The 10258-nt window shown below is 39.5% G+C and overlaps 1 protein-coding gene across 1 annotated transcript in view; it reads right to left on the minus strand.

Annotated features, from left to right (window-relative positions):
- LOC107752230 (polypeptide N-acetylgalactosaminyltransferase-like 6) overlaps positions 1-10258 on the minus strand; it is a 159633-nt gene that overhangs the window by 8947 nt on the left and 140428 nt on the right. Inside the window, exons 4-5 of the mRNA XM_016568148.1 lie at positions 4819-4936; positions 2818-2925 (exon numbers count right to left, since the gene is read on the minus strand). Coding sequence (XP_016423634.1) covers positions 2818-2925; positions 4819-4936 — 226 coding nt within the window. The remainder of the gene's footprint in view (positions 1-2817; positions 2926-4818; positions 4937-10258) is intronic.

Raw genomic sequence — 10258 nt, forward strand, 5'->3', positions numbered from 1 at the left:
GATATATAATATTTTTGTTATAGTATGGGATATCTACAACAGTAAAAGAACTAAAACCCCAGAAGACATTGAGCAATTAAATATAACAAACAATAGGGTAAAAATGACAAACTATTTCCATGTCTTCCACCATTTTATGTACGTAAATCACGCTTTCTTTCTCCCGTTCTCTCTCACAAATGCACGCACAGTACAGACACGCACTCGCGCACACACGCGGAGACGCGAACAGAAACTTGTCATCAGTGCTGCCCTGCGAATTTATCAATAAAATAGTTGCGCAGCTGAAAAGCTACATGACATTTCTCAGTAGCAAAGTTCTTGAAGCAGTTCAAATTGAAGATTCGCTATTAGTAGACGCTGCTGCTGAACACTGCTAAGAGACGCACAGACGCACACGCATTTCTCTCTCTCCCTCTCTCTCTTTCGCTCTCTCTCTCTAATAACTGCGTTAGCCTGCATATCAATAGCTCAAACCTCTGTTATTAGCTCTAAAATGACATTTTGGAATTTGCAACGGAAGGTTTGGGATGAGGTGCGTAAAAAATTTGCTAGTTCAACACACACGAGATTTCAGGACAGAAACATGTAAAATGTCTTGAAACAAATCATCTGAACAATTGGTGTGATTGTGACTCCACAGGCTGTTAAAATTATTAGAGAAATAATGCACTCCCTTAGTGGTTATGTGGCCATGTCGCCACGCCTAATAATGTAATGGTCTTTCTCAGTTCTCAAACAAATTAAGAACTACATTCGATTTTTATTGACTGAAAATAAGCAAGCGCTTATTGTGATAGAAAACACTGTAAAGGTTTCCACTGATTAAGAAATATTTTTGTTTGCTTGGGTGGTTATATTAGGCCTATTATATTAATAGGGAAGGGGGGCCCAAAAATTTGTTTTGCCTATGTCACGAAAAGAGGTAAATCCGGCCCTGATGCTACCTATCAGATTGTGCTACCAAAAATATATTTGCATTGTTTTAAGGGTAAGTTTAGGGTAAGGGTAGGTATGGACGGGTAGGTTTAGGGTAGGGGTAGATATGGACATTAAAAAAAAGCCTCAAACCACATGAATAAAGATGCTGGTAGCACAATCTGATAGGTAGCATTTTCCGCTATCGATTTTTGCTACCTATCTTTTTAATGGGAGGTAGCACAATCTGAGTGGGTAGCACAAATCGTCAGAACACCGGAAGCGGCGCGCCTCACGCGCAGGGTTTATATGCTCCGAGAACGGACAATGCACTAGTGATACAAAACACACAGGTCTGTTAAGAGCAATACTTTTAATATAGACAAATTATTATTAGGCTGGGCTACTGTACGTTTTTTTATGACTGCCGTATTTGCAAGTATTTTCCAAGCAAATTAAGTGCACGTTTTTATCATGTGTAAAATTACTGATTAACATGGCGGATAAAAGCAGCTCGTTTTTTTTACACCAACGGTATACTATAGGCGTACTTCTTACAGAACTTTTACAGATTTTTCAAACTTGATGTGCTGTTGTGGTAGGCCAGTTTCAAATCGCATATTTGGCACACTGCCTTTGTCTTGTCCTCACTCAATTTAAAGTGCTCCCTGCACACAGCTGAGGTCTTCTGCATTTTTGTCTTCTCTTCCAGATTAACTGAATCATGATGTTCATGACGTTCACTCATGGGCGATTCATATTCAAGCGCGAATGAGAACCGTTTCACGGGGGATGCCAGGTGTTCAAAAAAAAAAAAAAAATTTCCAATCTAAAAATTGAAAATCGAATACCAACCCACTGAACGAATATTCGAATAATCGAATATTCTGGTCCAGCCCTAGACAAGCCAGAGTGCTACTGGAGAAAGGTTTTGTGGACAGATGAGACCAAAATATAACTTTTTGTTTTAAATGAGAAGTGTTATGTTTGGAGAAAAGAACACACTGCATTCCAGCAAAGAAACCCATTAATGAAACATGGCGGTAGTAGTATCATGGTTTGGGCCTGTTTTGCTGTATCTGGGCCAGGATGGCTTGCCGTCATTGATGGAACAATGAAATCTGAATTATACCAGCAAATTCTAAAGGAAAATGTCAGTTCATCTGTCTGTGAACTGAGTCTCAAGAGAAAATGGGTCATGCAAGACAACAACCCTAAGCCTACAATTCGTTTTACCAAAGAATGGTTAAAGAAGAACAAAGTTAATGTTTTGGAATGGCCAAGGCAAAGTACAGACCTGAATCCAATTGAAATGTTGTGGACGGACCTGAAGCAAGCAGTTCAAAGAAGGAAATCCACCAATATCACAGAGTTGAAGCGGATTTGTACTGAGGAATGGGATAAGACTCCTACAAGATGTTGTACAGGACTGATCAGCAGTTACAAGAAACATTTAGCTGCAGTTATTTCTGCAAAATAGGGCCACAACAGATACCGAAATCAAAGATTCACATACTTCTGCCACTCACAGATATGTAACAATGGATCATTTTTCTCTATAAATAAATGACAAAGAAAATATTTTTGTATCATTTGTTTGTTTGGGTTCTCTTTGTCTACTTTCAGGACTTGTGAGAAAATCTGATGATGTTTTGGGTCACATTTATGCAGAAATATAGAAAACTGTAAAGAGTATATACAGTATATATGTACACTGTCAAGAGCTGAGTGCTACCCGTACTCTCCGTACTATTTGTCTCTTATCATGCATGCAGAATATGAATAAGATCTTCTCAGGAACATTGTGAATCTAGAGCACTATAAACTAGCAGAATTGGGCCACTGTAGAGAAACACTCTATCCTTTCTCATTTGGAAGGATAGTGGAAGTTCTACTCACTCTTGCCAGGCTGGTCCCTGAAGGCACCTTGTAGGGGACGTACTTCCTGTAGATGTGGCCCACCCTCGAACAAGGTACATCATACATGCCGCCTCCGCACATCCACACCTGAAAAACCACATACGCACACACATTCTGAAACATTTATACTACATCACAGTACATGCAGAGTTGTTTCCATCCTTCATTCTCTCAGACAGTTGAAAAAGCTCAAAAAGCCTCATGCATTACATCCTTGTGAGCTCCTGCACAGGCAGTCTGAGAAGGTCTCAGTGGGAATATGTGGACAGACTAGCTAGAAATATTGCTACACTTCCACATCATACCAGCAACAAGCAACGTCCTCGCTGTGGGCTCCAATTACGGATCGACTGGCATCTGCTGAAGGAAAGAACTACAGTTTTCCAACTGCCTCATGCTTGTGTCTCTACTTTTCCTCTTTAAACCACAAGAAAAGAGAGATAAAGAAAGCAGGGCGCTCAATATGCTTCCCTTCCCATCTCTCTCTTTCTGTTCTACTAAGGCCAAGGCTTTGATGTGCCTGTCTGTATCGAGTATTGGCTCAGGCATGGTGGAGTGTGGACTCGGCCAGGGTCACTGACACACAGAGGGAGGTGAGAAGGCAGGGGGGAGGGGGGCTTCTACTTGGACGAGTTGAGTCTGATGGTTTCTCTCTTCCTCGGTCACCCGCTGGGCTCGAGAGAGCTGTCTGCAGATATCAAACCGCACAGACCTATCTCTCCTGCCAGGCGGCGGGTTAGCGGTCAAGCTAACTTCACAGACCCCATCGTTATAGGGAGAGAATCGTTCAAAACATCAGTGCCACAAAGCGAGCAAGAAAAAGCCCCTGCCGATCCCTCATTTGAGGATAAACGAGGAAGCCATGTAACAAATGAAGTTTTAGGAATAATTTTCACATTTTTTTCACAGCCTCCTTTATCATAAAGCATGAAGAGAGGCAGCGATGGCAGGACTTTAGATATTAAGATGACTTGAATTGCATTTAGAAAGCTGCCTACATCGAACAGATGGATGAAACTTGGACGGAGCGTGGCAGGCAACCAATCAATGGGATGACGCCAGGCCCAATCAGCCCCGGCTTTTATTTCAGTTTGTAGTTGCATGTCGGATCCGAATGGAGACACAGTGTTACAGTATACCAAAGTTTTAAAATTAGTATTTTACGACCATATTTCAAGGTCAAATGTGAACGGTACAACTTTATGACACATAGAAACAGGCAAATACTGTGCATAAAAGGAGATAACAATAAAAAAACCTGTCAAAAAGCCGGTTTAGCCTCTAAACTATTTCTGCAGTTGCCATAGTTACTAGAGAGGCGTAGAGGATGGTGTTCCAATAACAAAGTTCAGTGCCAGCACAAGTGAGAGTCTAATGAAAAAGAGTGGGGTGGCAGGTATGTCAGAACTGATAAATAGAACACTTCCTCACATCCATCGGCGCCAGTTTTGGCCCCGCTAATCAAAACCGAATCACTTCAGAGCCACAGCCAATCACTACATCACACAGTCTAATTAGTTTCAGCATTCTAGTCAGTCTAAACACAAAAACACATACGCACAGACTCACAGCTCCGCTATCTTCACTGCCTTATTTTGACCGACTGGTGCGCTTTTGGCTTTGAGGCTTCGCTTAGTAACACAGTGAAGAAAATAACCTTTGCCGTCCAATCTCATTCGGGCTTTATTGTTGAAAAGAATGAGAAAAGATTGTCTAGACAGACAGACAGAGCGCTTCACATTAAGTGTGAGAAAAGGAATCTGGTATAGTTATAGTTAGCGGTTTGCAATGGATCAGGAGCTATTGGATGTGGTTATGGAGGGTGTGTCTTGAAATCCATTTTAATGGGTCTTCTTGTGCTCTGTTTGATTATTTTGGTCTAAGAGGCCAACAATAGGAAGAAGCCTTCGTAAGGTCTGTGAGAATTGATGTATTATTTGCGAATTGCATAGCGCAATCGACCCAGATACTTGAACTCACCTTGAAAGATATTTCAAACTGCTCACCACCCCAGATCTCAAGGCCTGTGTCATATCCTCCCAGTTCCCAGAACCACTGTCGGTTTACAGCAAACAAGCCTCCGGCCATCACAGGAGACCTGCGGGAAGCAGAAAGACCAACATGCTCAGCCATTTCTTAGAATTCATACTGCATTTTTTAGACAAAGTCTTAATAGAACCTGAAGGACAGTCTGCAGGAAGGACCACAAATTAAGGTCAAATAACCCCTGGAGAAACTCAGGATGGAACAGTCACTTAATATAAATGTATTTAATAAAATTCTTATGATGAATCACTTGTGTTATATTATTTCTCACTTGCAAATGGCTTTGGGTTATATTGAATAAATCAATAAATGTAAATAAGAAAAACATCTATATTGATGAGTAGGTGGATACACTAGGGCTTGCATGACTACTATTATCAGCAAACTGGTACAGGAAAGTAGTCGACTAGTCAGCGGGTCAATGTTTATCATATGTACATGACTCACAATACGTTGTGAAACTTCGAACACAAATCCAACAGTGCACAGACAGAGAGTCTGTGCCAGAATAATGCTGCTTACATTGTCATAAATAGTGTAAAAACTCTCCATATTCCACTTGGTTGTATTTTCTGTCAGCCTCATCTTGGCAACATCTGTTTACTTGTCATCGATTTCCAATTAAAACCATAATTCAGTTGAATTTGAACTGAATTTGAATTGAGGTAGCAAACAGGTTGTGGAATTGCCATTTGAATGTAAAGGAGTAGAATTAAAATAAATAGAATTCAAAGCAACTCATATAACTATTTTTAATCAGCAAAACTTGTCAAACCTTAAAAAAAGTTGTTTAATCCTTGAAGTTTGAAGCTTTATAGACCTTACAGAGATGACTGACAGATAGCTTTGCCACCACAGAAATAAATGACATTTTAATATATATATAAAAAGACAACATTTATATTAATAGATAGATAGATAGATAGATAGACAGACTGTATTAATGTTACAGTATGTCAGTTGTCAGACGGTTTGTGTGTATTGTGACAGGATCCAGTGGGTATCCCTCCTGCACATCACTGTACAGAAGCAGAGAATATTACACATGGAACCATCATAGCATATATCAATAAGCTTATTTTACTTTCATGCATCTCCCCAGGCTTCTGTGTTTTGAAAGCTGAATCATAATCTACATCTGCAAACAGTCCCTGATGGTAGAATCAGACATAAGCTGGAAGCTGAATTCTGCTCACTGACACGATCAGGCTCACAGTCCAGTCAAAATCACTTATGTGAAAGGTGAGATTTAGTGGCCAATTCAAGGCAGATCAAAGTGAGAGAGGATTGCAGTTAAGCAGATGTCAACCAAACATGCAGATGAGTTGCTGTTATCCTCATTGTGCTATTTTCATTAATGCTTACTGTGCTTCCAAAACTTGCATTCAGTCGTTATATCACATGTACTTACGGGCCTTAAGCCTGCCAATGGGGTTTGAGAGGGGATACTGATGGATTTAATGGATCTCTCCAGTTGTTCAGTGGTGTTTGAATCCTGAGACTTGGCTAAAGCAGACATGAAGCGGTACAAAGTGTCTGTTGGTGTAAGTAGTGCAATCTTTTAATAGAGCATGTGGGATGAAATATGGTAATGCAAGGGCTGGAATGACAGCATGTTTTGGGATTATGGTTATGCATATACTGCACTTGCACACTGCACAGACAACAGAGAGCCCTGGGTTGAGAGAGGATTTGTGGATTTATTTATTCAGTATTTTGAGCATGGGGGGTAAAGCTGAGATGATCTATGGGCAGACATTTCATCCGTCATTGGTGGTAGTGGTGCGGGTGACAGGCCTCATTTATTCATCATGGGTGGCCTTTACAAAGTCAGTGAAATTGACAACTGTGTTTACTAAGCGGCGTGACTCTCCAATTGTCCTCTTCGAATTGTTTGTATAAACTAAAAAAGCATAGACAGGCCTAATTTAGATGATGTAGGAATAACGGGTATCATTTGAATCAATGTGCCCCAAGAAATCTAAAAAGACTAGTCTCACGAATTTAGGCAAAACTATTACCAAATATAGACCTACATAGACCACTGTTGAAAAGTTTGGGAGTTTTTGAAGTCTCTTATGCAAGGCTGTATTTATTTGATTAAAAATACAGTAATAAAATTTGATTACAATTTTAGTTAACTCTTTTCTATATTAATATTTAAAAATATGATTTATTTTCATTATGTCAAAGCTGAATTTTCAGCGGCCATTACTCCAGTTTTCAGTGTCACATGATCATTTAGAAATAAATCTAATATTGCTGATGAAGAAACATTAATTATTATGTTGAAAGCTTAATATTTTTGTGGAAACCATGATACAGTCAGGATTATATAATGACTATACAGTAATACAATTTGATTACAATTTTAGTGAACTCTTTTCTATATTAATATATTTAAAAATATTATTTATTTTCATTATGTCAAAGCTAAAATTTCAGCAGCCATTACTCCAGTTTTCAGTGTCACATGATCCTTCAGAAATAAATCTAATATTGCTGCTGAAGAAACATTAATTATTATGTTGAAAGCTTAATATTTTTTGTGGAAACCATGATACATTCAGGATTATATAATCATTATAAAGTTCAAAACAACAGCATTTATTTGAAATAGAAATATTTTTGTATCAAATACAATGTCTTCACTGTTGTGTTGATCAATTTAATGCATCCTTGATGAATAAAATTATTAATTTCTTTAATTACTAACCCAAAACTGTTGAGTTGCTGTGCCAAAATTACTCCCTTAATCCATCAAAGAAATGATTTTACTGGGTCATGTTTCAATATACCAAACCATTGCCAAAAACAGTCAGATTGGCATCTTTACTGTTCACTTCATGAAACCATTTCTATGGAACAATTTCAAATATTAAAATGTTTTTATCTTTTTGCAACTCTGATCATCTGAGTAAAATTCTTTGAAGAATATATTGAATCTGTAGGAAATAAATAAAAGGAAGGATTTGATATGAAGCCTTAATATCATCTTTCATCAAAGACAAAACAATAAAACAACAGATGGATTGACTTACAAATACATACTGATATATCAGGCTGATTTTTTCTCCAATTAAAATGAAATAATTATGTGACCACCAAGTGCAGAGTATCTGGTGGAAACCTCATGGTCAGCATTTAACAAGGATGAAAAGTGAAAAGTGCTGGGTTCTGTGTGATCTAAACTAAGCAGAGCCAAAATATTATGGATGGCTAAAAGCAGGAAGCGGAGAGGAGAATGAACGAGAATGAGCAAGAGAGCAAAGACAAAGAAGCAAGCCATAAACAATAATTGGAGGAATGGGTTTGTGTACAGACGGCCAAAGTAGATGAGCAGCACGGCGCCAAAATCAATTTTCTCTCACGTAATACTCTCTGGCCTGCTTCCGATTTAATAAGGTCCTGAAATATAACAGTCTACTCAATTAAGGCAGCTAATGGAGGAACAAGCACTCCACTGGAGAAATGACCATGTTGCTTTTTTCCCTTCCACCGCCAGTAACAGCAGCTCCAGCAGATTTTGTGGCGTTGTGGAACATGCCATCCTGGAATGGACGTTTGTGTCTTGGCTCTTGCAGACGATGGACTGTGTGGGTGCTTAGCCAGCTCATTGGCTATGGGGTTCGTCGATGGTTTATTTGATCAGCTGGGCACCCAGCTAGCAGACTCAGGCAGAAAGAAATAGAATCACTTAGACATCAGGAGAGGCAAGAATCAGCGATGGGGATGATTGGAGCGACCGATCAACAGGCTCCGGGGGGCTTTGACGACTTGACAAGTTTCTTTGACGGCTCTAGCCACAGCTAGGGCTCTTGATTGTATTTGCTCGCTCTCGTCTCCCAGTGCGTTCATGCATGCACAATGACATGGTCCATTTAGGATGTGTCTGTTTTTCAACATTCGGTCTCTTATTCAGACACAGAGAGGAGGAAGCTGATTACTTCAGGGGCCGCTTGCGTGGTGAGGCTGCCGTGCGAGGTAAACATAAGGATGTAGGAACAGCTGTGGTGGCCATATTGATTGGCTATTTAGGCCTCGGTCTGAGGGGAGAGTGTGGGTCGATGTGGTGGAGTGTCAGTGTGTGTGACGGAAAGGCAGGTGTAGGAAGCAGAGAAACCTCTCATCAGGAGTGTTCTGGACCACTGGAGCATACCACCAGGTCAAATACCTTACTACAGAAGAAGAGAGAGGACGATAAAAGAGAGAGAGAGAGAGAGAGAGAGAGACAGAGAGAGATAGAAATAGGGGGGCCCTCCTGGATGTAGACCCCCTAGCTAAGTATAAATCTAACAAGATGAGCCCTTCCTGTGAGGTGACGTGAAGTGAAAACGAACATGGAGGGGATCTGTGTGATTTTGCCTGGAGCGAGGAGGGATTTTAATACGGAAAGTCAGAATGTTGTGTGTTCTCACTCTGCTACACAGGCACAATGTGTTAACAGACTGTAAGGCAGCAGTGTTTTAAGACTATTAGCAGTGTGGAAGAAAGATGGAAATGACAAGTTTAATCAGAAAAACAAAAAACAAAAAAAAACAAATCAACCTTTACCAAAAATGACACTTCAGAATCACAATCAGAAAGATAAAAACAACAGAATCTTTTTTTTCTGAAAATTCATGACTGAAAGTAATAATGTATTGTAGAATTTAAAAAGAGTAAAAAGATGTGTCAAGAAATTATAAAGTGTTCCTTTAACGACATATACCGATATACATACAGTATAACCGATAAATGGCACTTTTAAAATGAACCAAGTGCCGTGCATTATTATATGGCGCGATCTGAACCTTAAACACGTTTTTTCAAAAATACTGGTATTGTCCACTTTCAAGGAATGGTGAGTTTACGTTTTACTGCAGAAGCCAACAAACGCCCTTGTTGTTTGTGAACAGAAGCTGATAAGTCAATTTTGCGAATCAGCGCGCTGTATTCAGGTCAGATGACAAGGCTGCCAGTCACTTTGAAAAGACGTGCTAGCTGAGAGAAGTTTCGTCAAAGCTGACTAAAAGTGATCGAGGATGGATAATTTCGATGAGCTTGATGAACCTGTGATATCTTCTTCAGGGCGTAAAAGGAAAATAAAAGCTGAAACTTTTTCACGGAACCTTGCAAAAGCAGCGCGTTACAATGGTGAGGGAAAAGCTCCGTGTATTGCGTGTAATCACATCCATACAGTCTACAATCACAACAACAAAGTTTGTCAGACGTCTACATTGTCAGCTGAGGAGATAACAAAGATTAAACAAGTGTTTTTGTTTAACTCTGAAACATGAAATGTGGAGTTATCTGCTTTTGCCAAAAAAAACGACTGTTGGGAGTTATCTGCTTTTGCTATAAAACAAACTTTTAATATGTAAAAAAAAAAAAA

This window comes from Sinocyclocheilus rhinocerous, unplaced genomic scaffold, assembly GCF_001515625.1.
Source record: "Sinocyclocheilus rhinocerous isolate Xijiao unplaced genomic scaffold, SAMN03320098_v1.1 scaffold110, whole genome shotgun sequence".
Lineage (NCBI taxonomy): Eukaryota > Metazoa > Chordata > Actinopteri > Cypriniformes > Cyprinidae > Sinocyclocheilus > Sinocyclocheilus rhinocerous.